This window comes from Suncus etruscus, chromosome 1, assembly GCF_024139225.1.
Source record: "Suncus etruscus isolate mSunEtr1 chromosome 1, mSunEtr1.pri.cur, whole genome shotgun sequence".
In the NCBI taxonomy this organism is placed as follows: domain Eukaryota; kingdom Metazoa; phylum Chordata; class Mammalia; order Eulipotyphla; family Soricidae; genus Suncus; species Suncus etruscus.
The window spans coordinates 144,446,129-144,465,900 of record NC_064848.1 but is presented as its reverse complement, the minus strand read 5'-3'; the positions used below and the strand labels follow the sequence as shown (position 1 = coordinate 144,465,900).

The window sequence follows — 19,772 nt, the reverse complement described above, 5'->3', positions numbered from 1 at the left end:
CCCTCCTTCCCTCCTTCCCTCCTTCCTTCCCTCCCTCCCTCTTTCCTTCCCTCCCACCCTCCTTCCTTCCTTCCTTCCTTCCTTCCTTCCTTCCTTCCTTCCTTCCTTCCTTCCTTCCTTCCTTCCTTCCTTCCTTCCTTCCTTCCTTCCTTCCTTCCTTCCTTCCTTCCTTCCTTCCTTCCTTCCTCCCTCCCTCCCTCCCTCCCTCCCTCCCTCCCTCCCTCTCTCCCTTCCTTCTCAGTAGAATTCAGCACTTACTCCTAGCTCTGTGCTCAGGGCTCACTTGGGGAGGTGCATAGGAGATTGTACATGGTGCCTGGGATCAAACCCAGATCACTGAATGCATGGCAAGTGCCCTACCTGGTATACTATTATTCTGGTACTTGCTCTCAGTTTTCAGTAGAAAAATGGAACTCCCTCCCCTGTAAAGGGTAAACAGGGTATGGTGGTGGTGGTGGTGGTGGTGGTGGTGGTGTGTGTGTGTGTGTGTGTGTGTGTGTGTGTGTGTGTGTGTGAGAGAGAGAGAGAGAGAGAGAGAGAGAGAGAGAGAGAGAGAGAGAGAGAGAGAGAGAGAGAGAGAAAACTTTTTACCTTTCAGTTTCAGCAGATTATCCAAAGTCTGTTCCAGTTTCTGAATGTGACTCTTTGCCTGGTTCAAAACCTGCCACTGAGGACAAAGACAGACGTCTGAGAAGCCAGCTTGCCCCAGAGGTTGGGGCTATGGAGCAGATGGCCTGCCCCAGTTTCAGGCTATGACCCTTCCATCAACACAGAGTTTTGGGTCTGATATTAGTTCCCCAAAGGAGTGGAGTTTACTTTGCAGCCTGGAAATGGTCTCCCTGAGGTACGCAAGTATGTCAAAAACAACATTAGCAGAAACCCAACTAGCTCTGTCCTCTTTTAACAAGTAAAACTGAGCAGGGGCCAGAGAGATAGCATGGAGGTAAGGCATTTGCCTTTCATGCAGAAGGTCATCGGTTCGAATCCTGGCGTCCCATATGGTCCCCCGTGCCTGCCAGGAGCAATTTCTGAGCATGGAGCTAGGAGTAATCCCTGAGCACTGCCGGGTGTGACCCAAAAACCACCAAAACAAAACAAAACAAAACAAAAACAAAAACAAGTGAAACTGAGGTTTAGTGAGGAGCTACTGAGTGATTATTAGCTCAGAGAAGTCTCTGTTAGGATGGCACAAAGCACAGCTGCTGGCTAGCATGACTGTTCTGTTCTAACCGTACAAGAATGCATCCATGGTTAGTGCACTGGGGGTCACATCAATGGTGCTCAGTTATCAGTAGTGGTCCTAGGTGGTGCATATGGAGCAGAATGAAACTCAAGCCCCACACGTCCTGGGCTTGTGCTTGGCTACTTGAGCCATCTCTCTGGAGCCCCCAATGATGCACTTTATTTGCTGGATGCATGTGACCTCAAAACTCCATATGGAAATCAGGTAGTTTACTGCAATACAAATAGAAATGGATGATATCTCATTAAGTGAAATAAATCAGAAGGAGCAGGACAAAATCACTTGTGGAAATTTGTGAAACAGAACAAGGGGATAGAGTCTATTTCAATAGACAGTATTGAATAATGACAGATCCTTGACCTTTGCAATGAAGCAGATAACAGGAAGAGGGTAAGAGGGTGAGGAAGAGGGAGAGGGCTGAAGTAGACACAAGGATGGGTGGAAGGTCTTGGGTATTTGGGTGGTGGCGGGTGCAGTAACTTTAAAAGTTAAAACAATACACTTTAACAATATTATAACCATGTTGCATAGATTAAAAAAGGGTCCTTGCCTCCTTCCCATTCTCCCTCCCTCCCTCCACTTTCCACATAGTCCTTTACAAAGTCTCCCAGTTCCCCCATTTTACCTTAGAGGCAGTGAAATTAGACTGGGAGTAGACAGTCTTTCTGAGGTGATTGAAGAGCCCTGTCAGGGTGGCACGATGCTGGGTCTGTGCCAGGCGGCGGCGGGCCAATCTGGGCTCAAGCTCCTGAAACTTCCCCAAGGCTGTGAGGGTCCCTTTGCTGCCACTGGGGTCAACACCGTCTCTGGAGCTCGCCATAGGAAGCTGCAAAGTAATGGCAAAGTTTCCCCCATCTCCTTAATAACAAAGACAACGCTGAAGGAAAAAGAGGGCAGACTGAAGCAGACAGAAGAGGGCACCACTTGTCAGGAGAAGGTTCCACACCAATGAATAGAATTGATAAGGTGTCTCAGAATCTGTTGGTTCAGCTTAATTCCTAAGTAACAGTCCACTTAGATTTGACCTACAGTTGAGAGGCATTGGTTCTTTACCAGAATAGTTCTATTTATATTTTTTGTTTATTTTTTAAGACACATATGGTGATGCTCAGGGCTTATTCCTGGTTCTTCACCGAATGATCACTCCTGACTGTTCTTGGGGCACTGGGGATTGAACTTGAGTTCTTCCTTATGAATGCACTCCTGGGATACTCAGGGGTCAGGGGTGCATGCCTCTCATGCTTTGGGACATAACTTTGAATCTCCATATGACTCCTGGATCATTGCTGGTTGTAACCCTGCTGGCCTGGGCCCAAACACTGAACCATCTCACCCCAAGTATCCCTGAGCGTGACTTCCCAGAGCACTGCTTAGGTGATAACCACTCTGGAAACTAAGTAAAATGCAAGTAATATACTCTTCTTAGATCTAGGGAGTGGTTATAGGGTTAGGGTTTTTGTTTTTGTTTTTGTTTTTGTTTGTTTGTTTTGTTTTTGGGCCACACCTAGCGGTGCTCAGGGGTTACTCCTGGCTGTCTGCTCAGAAATAGTTCCTGGCAGGCACAGGGGACCATATGGGACACCAGGATTCGAACCAACCACCTTTGGTCCTGGATCGGCTGCTTGCAAGGCAAACGCCGCTGTGCTATCTCTCGAGGCCCAGGGTTAGGGGTTTTTGGGGGCCACATTGGTAGTGCTCAGGGCAGATTTGGGTTCAATCCCCAGCATCACATATGTTTCTCCTGGTCCTGCTAGGAGTGATCTCTGCCAGAACTGCAGAGCCAGTAGTAAGCCCTGAATACCACAAAGTGTGGGCCAAAAATTAAAAAAAAAAATTTTTTTTTAAAAACCCAACAAACTTTTTTGTTTGTTTGTTTAAAGGTGATGATGGCCTATGAAAAGAGTGAGGAGTCATAGAGGGATGTGAACCTAATGTCCATTCTCACCCAGTTTTGGGGTGGCTGGATGTGATCATTAGAGAAACTCAAGTGTGAAAAGTAAGGGACAGTGGGCGGAAGCTTCTTCTAAGAGTGAGTGACATGAGGCAGAGAGAAAGGCACCTAGAGATCAACCTGGCTAAAGGGTTTAACTGATACACTCGTTTCTGTATGAAGAATCAAATCTGTGTCAGAACCCTAGCTCTCATTAGGCCATCCTGGGACCTCACTGGATGCACCAAGAAACCCCTGTAAAGTTTTTGTTTCTTGGTCTGTATGAAGGAGAACAAATGTCATTATTCTTTGGCTGGAGCTTGGACAAGCTGCACAAGCCCTTCCTATTCCTATCAATCACACAGCCCATCTATTCTGCAGGAAACTCGAACTAAAAATCTGGGGTATTCTAAAGTGACAATCACTCTATGTTTTTTCCTCTAAAAAGTTACCTAGAGTAACAGTAGAGCAGGAAGGCAATTAATTGCTTTGCTAGCTGCCAACTTGGGTTCTAGCCCTGGCACCTCCTGTGGTCCCCCCACCCCACACCAGGAGTGATTCCTGAGCTCAGAGCCAGGAGTAACCCTTGAGCACTACTGGATGTGGTGCAAAAGCAAACAAGATGTTTCTACTGGCACAAACTTATTTATCAATTCAGAGGGCTATGCAAAGCTTCTAGTCTAACAAGAAGCAGCTTTGCCCAGGGGTTCTAGGCATTTTGTGAAGATTTGTGCTTCTGTCCCTTATCTAAGGAGTTCCATAGCATCTATTAATTTTGTATCGATCTATCAAGCAAGATACGCTTTCATCATCAAATACTTTCCTATGCAACCATCACTTATAGATTACATTAATAATCCAAGCTCTATAGACTAAGTTAAAACTTTCCACTCCTGGGGCCTGGAGAGATAGCACAGCGGCGTTTGCCTTGCAAGCAGCCGATCCAGGACCAAAGGTGGTTGGTTCGAATCCCGGTGTCCCATATGGTCCCCCGTGCCTGCCAGGAGCTATTTCTGAGCAGACAGCCAGGAGTAACCCCTGAGCACTGCTGGGTGTGGCCCAAAAACCAAAAAAAAAAAAAAAAAAATTCCACTCCTCAGATCTGAAAAACTTCCCAGGAAAGGCTCCTTTCACAAAACTTTGAGACCTATTCCATTGGTCCTTTGCAAACCCTTTACTTTAAAGGAAGATTCAAAACAGTAGACTTTCTCTGACTCCTGTTTCTCAGGAGAGAAACACCACCAACCCCACCCCTGCTCAGAAACATAGGAAGGTTTTCTGGATGAAATATCCAAATACCCAAATATCCAAATATCCACACTCAAGTTACATCCATTCACCTGTCTGGCTGCAGGACGGTTATCGATTCACCTGTCCCCATCCCCTCCCCTAACTGTAAAAACGTCTGCATTTACATGCACACACGACCAAGTGCCTCTGACAGGTGATGAGCAGGTAGAGTAAAAGGAGGGGTCAGTCCACACTCACGTTCAGAGACAGATGGACACCTGTGCCCAAGTCATTCCCACTCCCAGGAGATAGGACAGTGAACAAGCGGCACCTAGCTGCCTCGAAATCCAGTCAGAGTTTGAACTCTGAGTCCCCCCAGGGCCAGAAGACAGAGCTAACACCTTGGCCCAGGGCGGGAACCAATCACAGTGCATTGCCAGCTGCAACAGCCAATGGGAACACACGGCGGTCCAGACTGAAAGAGACAATGTAACTGACAATGGAAAGGTGTCAGAGAGAGGTGACAGAGAAGTGACAAAGGGGTGAAACTGGGGCTGAACTTCTGACCTGGCCCTCCATGTGGATTTGGAGAAGATTCCATGTGCTCAGGGAAGGGGCATGCACAAGACCTGAGGAGCAACCAGAGGACTAAGTGAATGTCCCCCAATAGGCTCCCCTTGGCTAACTGAAAGGCAAATGCTACCTACCTTTTTTTTTTTTTTTTGGTCACACCCGGTGATGCTCAGGGGTTACTCCTGGCTGTCTGCTCAGAAATAGCTCCTGGCAGGCACAGGGGACCATATGGGACACCGGGATTCGAACCACCCACCTTAGGTCCTGGGTCGGCTGCTTGCAAGGCAAACGCCGCTGTGCTATCTCTCTGGGCCTAATGCTACCTACATTACAAAAGGAAAGAGCAAAGCACACTCTGAGACTGTAGGAAAATGAAGTTCGTCAAGCTAAGATATGGGAGCCTTTTCTTCTTCAAATATTTATATATATATATATATGTGTGTATATATATGTATATATATATATATATATTTGTATAGTGTATGGTGTGTAGACTAAATATTTCCCAGTGACAGTGACTGTTCTCCACTAGTTTTGCATGAGGTGCAGTAGCCAGGATGGTTGCCTCTGGCTAATCTCTCTGACCAAGTTAGCACGTTTGCCCTGAGGCAAGAGTGAAACAGAGGTCACAGTTGCAGGAACTTAGTGGCACGTCTAGGTGTGTTGGCATTGGGATTTGGAGTCTATCCCAGAATCCTCCTTGAGTGACTTAAGAAGACCCTAAAGAGTCCCAAACCATAAAAGAGGAGCTATCAGGCATGTGGGAAGCACTTCCAAAATTCATTTTTATTGGGTGACAGGCTGGTCCTCTTTAAAATGATGGGACAAAATTAAAAGATGTTTTACATATATTGAAGTCATCCCAGGCTAGAGACACAGTGCAGTGAGGAAGAAGCTTGCCTTGTACATAGATAACCCTGGTTCGATTCCCAGCACCACACATGGTCCCCTAAACCTCACCAGGAGTGATCCTGAACACAGAGTTAGGAGTAAGCCCCCAGCAAAGCCCAGTCTATCACTACCCTCCAGCCAAGAAACCATTCTATAGCAAGCACCTCAAAGAGTCCAACCTTCTCCTTCTCAAAGTAAAAGTAAAAATGGACATTTCCTGCAAAGTTCTGCCCCTGTTGAATTCTCTCTAGATTTTAAGGATCCTTTCACTCAGGGTCTCTGAGAACTTCTAGGAATTGCTTTTTTTATAGCCACTCTGGCTCAAGAGTCAAGACCTTGCATGCTGACTCTCACTGCCACACTGTTAGCCTCTAGCAACGTGGCAGGGACACAACCTGACAGGATCTACTCAAAGAAAATGGAGACATACAGTGACAGATATAACAGACATCTGGTCAATTGCAAAGCCTTCCCCATATCATTTTCATTCCAGGAATAAAAAAAAAAGCCTGGTTAATTTCAAAAAAAAGGGAGGGGGGAATTATCTCTTGAACTTTGTGACCTCCTGGTAACCTATCATAGTTTAGATAGAACCAGAGATCTCCCCAGCAACAGACACAGTGCCTCTGAACTGATAACCTCTCTCCCAGTAACAAATCTTGTACCTGAAATATGTCCACCTGACTAACAAAGTACTGCCCCCAATAACTTCTTATAGCCCAGCAGTAGGGCATTTGCTTTGCATGCAGCCTATCCAGAATGAACGGTGGTTCGAATCCCGGCATCCCAGATGGTCCTCCATGCCAAGAGCAATTTCTGAGCGCAAAGCCGGGTGTGATCCAAAACTACAAAACAAAAACAAAAAATACTCCCACATATTCAGACAAGAGAAAGCCTTCCTCACAGAAACATAGATTCTCATCTTCTCTGAAAGAGATCACGCTTTGAAATACCTATCGTAGTAATGCAGATCCTGCTCTGAATATATTCCACATTAACACAAAGTGTGCCTTAAAATACCCCCTCAAAGTAGATCCTATCCCCAAATATGTCGTTTACAGTTATAGATCCTGCCCTTTGTGTCACACTGAAATATCCTCTCACAGTTACAAAGATCCTGCACTGAGATACCTGCTTCATGGTGACAGGAATCCCATCCTAAAATACCTGCTGACCATAACACAAATCCCTAGCCTCATAGCATCAACACAGATGGTGCTTTTAAATACCACCATAGTAACAACATTATGTATTGCAATATCCCTATCAAAGTAGCATACATCATACCCTAAATTCCTTCTCTCAGAGTAATGCTGATTTTGATTTCAAATATCCCAGACGGAGGGGCTGGAGAGATAGCACGGAGGTCAGGCGTTTGCCATGCATGCAGAAGGATGGTGGTTCAAATCCAGGCATCCTATATGGTCCCATATAGTGAAACATAGATGTTTCACTGAAATGCACCCCACAGTAACACAAATCCTATTCTGAGCTATTTTCCACCAATGGTACAGATCTTGCCCTGAAATGCCCACCAGTATAAAACAGATTCCATTATTAAATATCCCCTCATTATAACACAGATCTTTTGGCCTGAAGCATCTCCCAACCATAGCAGGTACTGCTATGTTCTTCACAGCAACACAAATACTGCCCTAAATACGCTCCTCACAATAACACAAAATGTCCCCCCCAAATGCCTCTTTCCCTCAGGAACTCAGTTCTTGGCCTGAAATACATCTCTGCAGTATCTTATCCTAGTTACTCCCAAAATACTTTCCTCATAGTATAGATTTATACTGAAATATCCTCTCCAGTTACAAAGGTCCTGCACTGACATATCTGCTTTATAGTGACAAGGTATAGTGACATATCTTGCATAACATATATTCTTTTTTTTTTGATGCTGTGATGAACTATTGTAACTTTATTTTTTTTTATTTAAACACCTTGATTACATACATGATTGTGTTTGGGTTTCAGTCATGTAAAGAACACCACCCATCACCAGTGCAACATTCCCATCACCAATGTCCCAAGTCTCCCTCCTCCCCGCCCGACCCCCGCCTGTACTCTAAACAGGCTCTCCATTTCCCTCATACATTCTCATTATTAGGACAGTTCAAAATGTAGTTATTTCTCTAACTAAACTCATCACTCTTTGTGGTGAGCTTCCTGAGGTGAGCTGGAACTTCCAGCTCTTTTCTCTTTTGTGTCTGAAAATTATTATTGCAAGAATGTCTTTCATTTTTCTTAGAACCCATAGATGAGTGAGACAATTCTGCGTTTTTCTCTCTCTCTCTGACTTATTTCACTCAGCATAATAGATTCCGTGTACATCCATGTATAGGAGAATTTCATGACTTCATCTCTCCTGACAGCTGCATAATATTCCATTGTGTATATGTACCACAGTTTCTTTAGCCATTCATCTGTTGAAGGGCATCTTGGTTGTTTCCAGAGTCTTGCTATGGTAAATAGTGCTGCGATGAATATAGGTGTAAGGAAGGGGTTTTTGTATTGTATTTTTGTGTTCCTAGGGTATATTCCTAGGAGTGGTAACATATATTCTGCCTGACTAACAGATACCCTGCCCTGAAACAAACCCTCACCTCTGTCTTTTGGGGATACTCCTTACTCTCACCCCAAATCCAGTTACATAAGCAGTCCTACCAAGAAGCTATTTAGGATCCCATGCCAATGCCAATCTAGCATTGCCCCCCTATTCTGAGCCCCCTCATTATTGACTTGCTCACTGGTGGAATCGTTTTTTTATACTTCTCCATTGTTGGCTTGTTTCCATTCATTTCTGAAATATATATATATATATATATATATATATATATATATATATTATACGTTATATCTACCATCAGACTCAGCCTCTATCCATTGCATCATCCTTAAAAGAAATGAGAATGATGGTATATGTGACAACATTATTCTGAATTCTCATGAATAACCCTGTGAAGATTCTTATTTCTACTTTCTAGATTCTGAATCCAGCCAGATTCATAGAGGGCCAGTGACTGTCTTATGTCCAACTTACTAAGATTTTCCTGATCTTGCATTTTTGGTGTCCCCTTGATTGGCATGCAAGATAGCCAACTGATGCAATAGCAACTGACTGAGGATAGAGAAAAATCAGCATGATTTTCTAGGTTTCTAAGTACAAAGACCTTTGCCTTTGTATCACCTGTGGATGGTGACTCTTAGGGAGAGATGAGAGATGAGATAGATAGAAGTCTACTGAGGGCAAAATTTGACTCGAATTAGGATCTCATATACTTTTGCCAAGAGGTGTTTAATCACAATCCTGAGCAAGCCTGTCCCCCTCCCTGCTCTTTGTTTTTAGATTTTAGTTATTTTTTTTTACTTTTACATGGACCATCTTGCCCTCTCACAATGGACACTGCATACTGGCCCCATCAACACTTTTTGGGAGAGCTGGGTTTAGAAACAGTTTCTTGGGACCTGAAGTTTGATCCCTGGTAGTCTATGTGGTTCCCTGAGCACCACTAGGGATAATTCCTGATCACAGAGTCAGGAATGGCCCCTGAGCACTACTGGGTGTGACCTAAAAACCAAAATAAACAAATAAAATTTTGGGTCCCTTCTCGAGCAGGGACCCCAAGAATTTCCTGTGTCTGGACCAAACTGTCCATGACATATTTATTGAATTTATTGAAACCATTGTGAATTACAAATCCTTCATAATTGTATTTTAGGCATTCAGTGACAGTGAATTAGGACCATTCCCACCACCAGTGTTGACTTTCCTCCACCAAAGTTCCCAGCATGCATCCCATGCCGACACTCATAACCCCCTGGCCTGCCAGTGTAACAGGTCCATTTTGTTTTTAGTTATAGTTTGGGTCTCTTGATTCTATTGTCATTGACTTTGACGTGAGTATTTAGTTCTGACCCCCTCTTTTTTTTCCTCCAGAAATGTACCTTGAGACCATTTGGCTCCTGGGCCCCATCCACATTTTTTTATTTTCTCAATTTGTAGAAAGATGCAGAAATATGAGGTAAAACAAAGTAATTTATGTCCCACATTTCTGTGAAAAAATTTGTATCTAGAAGATACAAATAAAATTTTTGAAAAGGGAGGGCACCCTGTTCTTTGAACAGTGCCAGATGTTAGCTTCTGGAAGAACCTATAAACATAGTAGACTCTATATGGGAAGCATTGCTGAGTCAGCTTGATGGGACACTTTCTGTTGTTGCAGGAAGGAAAGATAGAGGATCTTCAAAGTCATGACTAGAGCAAGTGATCCTAATCCACCTAGACCTCCAGTGGCTCAAGACTGATTTTATCACTTAGGATTAACTTTTTTGCGGGGTGGGTGGTGGGTGGGTCACACCCGGCAGTGCTCAGGGGTCACTCCTGGCTCTACGCTCAGGAATCGCACCTGGCAGGCACGAGGAACCATATGGAATGCCGGGATTCGAACCACTGTCCTTCTGGACGCAAGGCAAATGCCTTACCTCCACGCTATCTCTCCAGCCCCAGGATTAACTTTTAAGGTAGTTTCAGGTGAGGTTTCTAATGAAATGTTGGAACTTCTATGTACTTTGTGGAAAACAAAAATAGAGCAACCAGTATGAAAAAAATTTAAAAAATTTTTGAAATGAAAAATGTGATAAAGTCAGGGGTTGAGGAGGGAGGAGGGAGATAGAGGACATTGATGGTGGGAAGGTTGCACCAATGAATAGGGGTGTACTTTTTTATGACTGAAATCCAACTACATACATGTTTGCCATGGTGCTTAAATATATTAATAAAATAATTTAAAATTTAAAAAAGAAAGGAAAAAATTAAAAAATTCAATATTATCAGAAAATACTGCCGGCCCAAGAGATAGCTTGAAGTTAAGGTGTTTGCTTTGCATGCAGAAGGACGATGGTTCGAATTCCAGCATACCATATGGTCCCTCAAGCCTGCCAGGAGCAACCTCTGAGTGCTGCTGGGTGTGATCAAAAAAGAAAATTAAAAAAAATTATAAAAAAATAAAAAACAGGTACAACATGTTAGTCTTATTAGCATGAGTTCCTTTGAATATGGTAAGGTGTTTTTCCCCCTCTTTCTGCTTTCAAGAGTTCCGCTTTGTCTATTGAATTTTGCTATGTTTATTTAACTTTGCATCTTGAGTTTATCCTATTTGAAGTTTGTGAAGATTCTTTTGGGCACAGATTAAATTTTTTTAATCAAATTTAAAAAGTTGGAGCCAATGTTTCAAACAAATACTTTCTAGCCTTTTTTTTTTTTTTTTGGAGGGGATGTGGGTTTTTAGTTCACATCCAGGGATACTCAGGGATCATATGGGATGCTGGGGATTGAACCAGGTCAACTTTATGCAAGGCAAGCACCTACCTACTGTACTTTGCCCCTCTGTCCCCCCCTTTTAAAAAATCATTTTCCTCTGAGATTGTTATTATAGATGGTATTCCCATAAGTCTTTGAGATTCTATTTTTTTTCACCTCTCTTTCTGTCAGGCAAGATGGTTTATTCCTTTGATGGGGGTACATTCAGAGGTTCTTGGGAGGTGACTTTTGACTCTATTCTCTGGGTTCATCAAGGACTGAACCAGGGTCTTCTACATGCAAAACACACACTCTTGTCCTTTGATTCACCTCTTCAGTCTGAAACCACTGATTCTTTCTCTTTATAGTTCTACGCTTCTCTTATATTTATTTATTTATTTATTTATTTATTTATTTATTTATTTATTTTTGGTTTTTGGGCACACCTGGTAATGCTCAGGGGTTACTCCTGGTTACGTGCTCAGAAATCACTCCTGGCTCAGAGGACCATATGGGACGCCGGGGATCGAACCCAGGTCTGTCCTGGATCAGCTGATTGCAAGGCAAATGCCCTATTACTGTGCTATCTCTCTGACTTCTCTTCTCTTATTTTTAAAAGAAAATATTTAATTTAAGTTATATTTTCCAACTTTAGATTTACTATCTCCATCCTGTATTTTTTAATCTATAAAATATGTTGAGTAAATTATAGGCAGGGGCCCGGAGAGATGGCACAGCGGTGTTTGCCTTGCAAGCAGCTGATCCAGGACCAAAGGTGGTTGGTTCGAATCCCGGTGTCCCATGTGGTCCCCCGTGCCTGCCAGGAGCTATTTCTGAGTAGACAGCCAGGAGTAACCCCTGAGCAATGCCAGGTGTGGCCCAAAAATCAATATATATATATATATATATATGCAGAATATTTGCTGAATGAAAGGTCCAAATTAATTCATATTTATATTTGTTTCTCTGGTGCCAGAGACCAAGTATAGTAACTTATATTTTCCTAGTCCTCACAAGTAACCTTAACTACACATTACTAAAATCAAACTGGCACAATAGTCAACAAATTGTGACTGGACTCTAAAGAATAAGTGCAATTGATTTGAAGTTATTTAGAACAAAAACTACTCAGACAAACTTCTCTGTCTCTTCCTCTCCCAAAGAAAGAGGCGATGGATCATCAGTGGCAAGGGGAGCTACAGAGATGGGGCCGGAGGATAGCATGTAGATAAGGTGTTTGCCTTGCATGCAGAAGGATGGTGGTTCGAATTCTCGGCATCCCATATGGTCCCCTGAGCCTGCAGGGGGCGATTTCTGAGCATAGAGCCAGGAGTAGCCCTTGAGCACTGCTGGGTGTGACCCCCCCAAAAAAAGGGGGGGTGCTGCAGAGGCAATGCCTCTAGCTAGCTTGGCATACAGAAGAGATCACTGCATTTCCCCAGGAATCTGAGTGCACTACACTATTAGAGAACCTCCACTGACTATAGAAATGACCTCTCAAAATAGTATTTTAGGATTCACTTTTTGTTTTGTTTTGTTTTGGGGGGTCACACCCAGTGGCACTCAAGAGTTACTCATGGCTCTGCACTCAGAAATCACTCCTGGCTGGTTTGGGGACTATATGGGATGCCAGGAATCAAACTTATATCCATTCTGGGTCGTTGGCTGCATGCAAGGCAAAAGTCCTACCGCTGTGCTATCTTTCTGGTCCCAAGAAATTAATGTTCCAGGAAAGTATCATCTTTGGGTGTGCCTTTGAAGTATCTGAGTATCTTTAAAATGATAATGAATTTAATAATAATTTAAATGGTTTAGACCATATGGTTACATTAGAGTTTAGGCTTGTAGTGTTGATATACAAAGTTACTGCTCACAGCTTCTACTGAAGTGTCTTCTGGGATCTTTTTAGAAATGATAAAGGTTGGGTCCCACTCAGATTTTCTGAATGAAGTGGTTCAGAGTATGTCAATATCTTATTATTTATTTATTATTTTATTTTAATTTTTTAGTTTCTGGGCTACATCCAGCCGTATTCAGGAGTTACTCCTGGCTCTGCCTCAGAAATTGCTCCTGGCAGGCTCGGGCGGCCATATGGGATGCCAGAGATTGAACCTGGGTCTATCCAGCTCTGCCACATGCAAGGCAAACACCTTATTGCTGTGTTATCGCTCTTGCCCCTAGTTATTTATTTTTGATTTAGGGGCCACACATGGTGGTACTCTGGGTTCAGGCATCATTCCAGATGGGGCTTGGAGAACTAGATGGGGTGTTGAGGATCAAACCTGAGCTTTGGGTACTTAGGGTAAGTACCCTACCCATTGTATTATCTCTCCAGCCCCAGTATTTTTCCTGATCTGGTTGATTCTCATATGACACTAAGGTAAGAACAACTGGTTTAGATTTCAAAGCCTAGCTTGAAATCATTGTGTGATAGAGAATAAGGGACTGAATCTAACCAACAGTGTTCTTTGAAATGTTGTGTATACTATTCTCATTCCAGTTGTCTAGATTAGTGATTCCCAAACTGTGTATGAGTTAAAAAAAATCAAGGCTTCCCTCCACCTCCCCCGCCCCACTATCTTCTGTATGGATCAATATATGCTCTTGTAAAAGAAAATAAAAATCTATTACCATGATAATGGAATAAAAATAGTCTATGAAGGGCCAGAGTGATAGTATAATGGATAGGGTGTTTACCTTGCACATTACTGGCCTGAGTTCAATCTCTGGCATCCCATGTGGTCCCCCGAAACCAGAAATGATCAGGAATGATCCCTGAGCACAGAACCAGGAGTGAAATCTAAGCACCATTGGGTGTAGCCCTAAGACAAACAAAATGACATGAACAAAGTCCAAAGATTTTGATTACTAGATCCAATAGACACTAGTTTACTCCATAAAACAGTGATCAAAGTTTGGCAAATAATAAATAAGTGCCTGAACTGTGCTGAGACCAAGTGAATTCGACTTTGGGTTCTTTAAAGCTGGTCACAGGTGGGCATTTATGGTACAGCACTTGGAAAGTTGGTCAAAGGGAAGGGAGCAGAGGGGGGTTGTAAAGTTGGCTAGGAGTGAGAGCACTGCGGTGCAGTATGGTTGTCTAGTTGGAAAAAGCTATCTGGAGAGAAACTGGGAACTCTGAAGATGGACAGTTTCTTATGGCCAATCTGTCCATACTGTGGGAAATCCACATTTTAGCAGTCATATTTCCAGGTCCTGATACAAAGAGACCTAGAAATACTTTCCCAAGTAAGGGTGACCCATTCCAGGCAGTAGAAAGCATGTGAAGAAAGCTCTAATGTTGCAAGATATGTATGTCAGAGATGGATTTATGGGTTTAACAAAGAAAAAAACAAAAGGCAGTGGAGGGAGGAAAGAGAGAGGTTGTCTCTTAAGTGCACAGTGGAATCAAGATTATAGAGTGCAGAGGGCAAGGAGTCATTTTATAGGAAGTGCAGCTATTCACATGAAATTCCCTCATCTACACTTTATTCTGCAATGGGACTATTTATTACTCATTAACCCAGGAGACTAGAATTGTTCCAGTGGAGAAAGTGACTTTATAGACTCATAAACATGGATTCCTACTATGGGCACTTGAAGGCCAATATGGGTGGCTCAGAGCCCAGTGCAGAGGAAGCCATTGCTTCTTCCTGGGGGAAGCAGGGGACAGGAGGAGAAATAGGCTCTTACTCTGAGCTGCTCTTCCAGGATATGAGGAAAAATAGAAGACCAAACCCTTTGAGACTTCAGTTAGAGCCAATACTTGGAGAGGATGATTGAAGAGAAATTGGGGCATTTCAGTACATAGTAAAGTTATTTCTGCACAGACATACCAAAATTCCCTGTGGTTGCCTCTACCAGCATGACACCTGTGCACCTCAAGAGCTGGAGAACTTCAGGTTTCAAAGACTTTGATGCTACAGATGAGGTAGCTGGAAACCAGAGAACAGACCCATTTTGATAATCATAGTTCACGGATGACACATATAATTTGATTTCCCAAATTGGAAAATAAAAGCACCAAACTGGAAAAATCCCTATTTTTTTTAGTTTTTATAAATAACTATTTAAAGATTATGTGTTACATAATTGCTCATGATACATTTGTTCCAAGACCAGTCCCAGCACCAATGTAAAATTCCCTTCACCATTGTCTCCAGATTCTCAGCCATTCCCAAGCCTACCCTCTTGGCAGACACAAAATAATATATTCTATATTGCTTGTTTACAGGTAAGTGATAATAAAAGTATGTTTTAAAGTAGTGCATTAAGAAAATTTGTGAAAACCAATGCATCTCACGTTTCCTTAAATTGTCAGGTTTGCTGGCCTAGGGCCGGAGTGCGTGACTTGGGTCACCCCAGCACCCCTCTACCTCTTTCCTCCGGAGCTCCAGGGCTTCCCCCGGGCTGGCCACATGCCTGGGCAAGCCAGCAAGGTGGGTTCCTGGGAGGAGCTAATGGGGTACCCAAGGCTTTCCCCACTCCCAAGCCGGCTCCAGAGGGAGGCTTAGGGTGCGGGCTTTGAACTTCTGGCCTTCCGGCTTGGGATGAATCTCCTTCCTTCCTGGGAGCCGGGAGCCTGGGAGCCAGCATGGGTTTTGGCAGACCTCCATTGTGCCAACGGCCTTGGAGGAGCTTAACTGAGGGTGGCAGATAGTTGCTCGGCTGTACTCAGGCAGTCACTGGTAATTTCATACCAGTCTACATGTTCCAAACCGTGCGGGGGGCTAGCGGCCCCGCGCACAATATATATTAATAGTACTCCATATTGTTAAGATATGTTTTTATGTATGCAGAATGTCCATTTTGTATTCTGCTCTTTATCACACCCCTACAAAACTCATTTTTACTCTTTAACTGTCTCACCCCAAACTATCATTACTTCACATTTATCCTTTTTAACTTCAGCACTGCACCATCCAAAATCACAGGCCAATGTGGGGCACTGGGTTTAAACCCACCCAACTATTTCAAAAGTATAAAACAACAAATATGCCCTTTGAATTTTTTATATCTATTTTCTTTGACAGCTATATCTCTTACTTAATATTTTCTTATATAGTGACGATTTCCCCTACTTTTTATCTTTTCTTCTCTCTGTGAACTGATCAATAAGGAATTTGGTGAAAGATTCCCTCAGTTTATCGCTTATGTATGAACCAAGTCACGAGGATTGTAGGACTTGTTCTTGCAGCCCCTATATGTACCAATAATGCCACATGGCATTATGCCTTGTTTGCATAAGCACATTAAAATGGTGAAATTCTATACATACAAATAAGTTCTTATCTAATAGAAATGGGAACACGCAAAACTTGTAGTGCAATTGAACCTTACACCCTGAATATTGACATAATTGCCTGGCACAGGCCTCAGAAGAATGGGCATTCTCCATTCGTGAACTAGGGAAGCCACCTACGAAGCATTCAACATTGTCTAACTATAACAGCACCTGGAAGCAATCCTCTACTAGGGAAGACCCTACAGCTGCTCTGACATTGACCTACTCAAAAGAGACTTCCCTTAACACTGAGAAGATTTAACAACAATAATGTCCTGCTTACTGGACAGGGTTCTCTGCATTGCCCTTTAATTTTGAGGTGAAACTAGAGGACGCTTGACACCATCCTGACTTCAATGTAGGATATGCAGATTCCAGGATCTTTTGCCAACAACAGAGACTGTTTGAAAAATAAAACTGTACTGGCACTACAGACAAGGACTTGGATTAGACAAATTATTCTGCAGGAACCTAGAGCTGGTCTTAAGCCAGGAAACTTCAGGGGTAGGGTCTCCTTGTATTTATGCCAAGGCTTTTCCTTTCCATGTCACCCATATTTTGATGGGCCTATGCAAACAATAATTGCCACTCTAACACCATTTTTTACTTTGTTCCTTTGACTCTAAACCTTAAATAAAAAAAAAACCTACTTAAACTTTTGAGGTTAACATAAACTAATGTGCATATGCATGGAAATGTAAAAAATACTATGCCTTCAATGTTTCAGGAGTTACACAAATATCATGGCTTTAAATTGCTTTGTGTACCACTAAGAAATGTTATAATGTATATCTGGAGACTTGAGGGACAAAGTAATTGTACATGGGTTCTATTTTATTTCTTGTTAATGTTCCTTGACTTTATGTTCAAAATTAAGGTGTCAGCAAGGGGATATCTTCTGAGAACTCTGTTTATTGGTGATTGTCCTTCCATGGTAACTTTACCTTGTCCTCTTTCTTTGCATCATTGTTCTCATAAAAAAAAAAAAAACTAAAAAAAAATTGTTGTCAGGTTTGCAAAGTAATTTGTTGCTAGTTTATTATAATTTGTTTTATTTCTGAATGTTAGGTAGCTTTGAATTCATGTTGACATATAAATTGGTATGTTCCTGCTGAGATAACTACTGAAAAAAATTGCAGTTATTGCACAGTCTAGGAACTCCAAGCTCGGTGGCTAATATTGCAGCTTTTGTGGGATGTGGTTTTGTCTGCCAGTGCTTCTGGAAGTACAAGAAGGTAGGGTATGGGAAAGGGTGCCTGCACTCACTCCAAAAAAGTCATGGAGATGTCAGCCCAAATACCAGCTTACCTAAAGATTTGGTATCTCTGCAGAGCCCCATGGTTGACTGGAGAAGAGGGGCCATTGGTGAAACAGTGGTTGTGGGTGGTGGGTACAGCAGGCATGGCTTCAGCAGGGCAGTGACTGGGCCCACCATCTCCTGAGATTGCTGGAAAATTTCTAGTTTTATATTTAGAGGTGTTAGCTTATAAAAGCCTTGGGGATTTGGTACTAAGATGAGCAAGAGGACAAATGAATATATTATGTTGAATTATAAATATTTGTAGTTACCACAAAATTGAGACCAAGCCCATAGTGTTCAGGGATCACTCTTGTCTCTGTGCTCAGAGATCTCTATTTTGTTTTTTGAAGGAGCACCACGCTTACAAGGATCAGGGCTTACTCCTGACTCTGAATCATGGTTCACTTCTGGTGGGCTTGGGAAAACATATACAATGTGAAGGATCAAACCCGAGTCAGCTACATGCACTGTACCCACTGTACTATCATTCTGAATCCAAAAGGGATCACCCTTGAGTTGGAGAATATAGGCAGTGCTGAGGACAGCTGTGTGTAAGGCCAACAACTTAACCCTTGTACTAATTTTCTGGCCCCATGATGAGAAACCTGAAAACTATTAAAGAACATAAATACAATATTAAAAATCACCCTCAAATTCTAGTTCCTTTATTATTAAAACCAATAATGGTAATTTTTGGACTATATGTATCAGAAACACTATACAGAATCTTTAGTTATAGATCACACTTCTTAAAATTTTAAGCCATTTGGGAGATTATAGATTATAGTTATATATAATTATATATAATTATAATTATAGATTCATGTGCAATTATAAGAAGTAATATCTGGGGGGGCCGAAGAGATAACATGGAGGTATAGCGTTTGCCCTTCATGCAGAAGGACGGTGGTTCGAATCCCGGCTTCCCATTTGGTCCCCCGTGCCTGCCAGGAGCAATTTCTGAGTGTGGAGCCAGGAGTGACCCCTGAGTGCTGCCTGGTGTGACCCCCCCAAAAGGAAGTAATATCTGAGATTCATATATATATAAGCTTTTTCCATAAATCACATATTGCTAAACAATAGCATAATATCTCAACTAGAGTGATGCCAATTATGTTACTTATTTTATTCAGATTTACCCCATGTGATTTGTATACATGTAGTTGTTTAGAGATACACAGTTATCATGTGTGTAGACTCATATGCTTACAATTTCAGTCAAGGACTGGAGAGATAGTACAGAATTAAGGTATTAGCCTCTCATGTAGCTAACTCAAGTTACCCACTCAAGTTAGCCTCCCTCCACTGGGAGGGAGCCCTGAGCACAGAGAGATGTGGTCTAAGCCCCCTCCACCAATCGAATTCTTACTATAGATACATATTAATTACAAATATAATTATAATAAAGAGTAAGCCCTGAGTATCACCAGATATAGCCTCAACCATTTCTCCCTTCTCCCAAAAAATCCCACAATTTCAGTCAAGATGCAGAACCATTTTCTTGTCACACAAAGCTTTATTTTGTTCCCTTATGTTCTTTCTTTTATAGTCTTCCTCTCACAACCCTGACCCCTGGCAACCACTTCTATTTTTGTCCTATATTTTTATCTTTGCAAAGTGTTATATATGTGTAATTACGGTATGCCACCTTGTGGAAGAGGCTCTTCTCACCTAGCATAGTTCCTATGAAATTCCTTCAGGCTGTTGTATGAATCTTAAACTCATCTTCCTTTGATGTTGAGCAATGTTCTGTGGTGTCACAGTGATTAAAGGGGAGCAGGCGAGGTCCCACTCTAATCCTCTGGTTCCATGATGACCTATTGGCCCTGTTAATTTCATCCTCTACTCCAAAGAGTTGAAGGGTACCTGTGCTGTTTATAGTTTTTGATTAGGAGGAATAGAGCTTCTATAACATTTGTCAATTCTCTCACTTCATTCCCTTTATTCCCCAAGAGTGCCACTACTGATCATATGGCATTTGGATGGTTAGTTTTATGGAAAAAATAAATAAAA

At 42.4% G+C, this 19,772-nt stretch overlaps 1 protein-coding gene across 1 annotated transcript in view; it reads right to left on the bottom strand.

Annotated features, from left to right (window-relative positions):
- The window catches only part of STRA8 (stimulated by retinoic acid 8), a 29,097-nt gene extending 11,203 nt beyond the window's left edge, over window positions 1-17,894 (bottom strand). Inside the window, exons 1-4 of the mRNA XM_049782575.1 lie at window positions 17,768-17,894; window positions 15,012-15,110; window positions 1,869-2,101; window positions 592-667 (exon numbers count right to left, since the gene is read on the bottom strand). Coding sequence (XP_049638532.1) covers window positions 592-667; window positions 1,869-2,101; window positions 15,012-15,110; window positions 17,768-17,894 — 535 coding nt within the window. The remainder of the gene's footprint in view (window positions 1-591; window positions 668-1,868; window positions 2,102-15,011; window positions 15,111-17,767) is intronic.
- Between the last annotated feature and the right edge of the window lie 1,878 nt (window positions 17,895-19,772).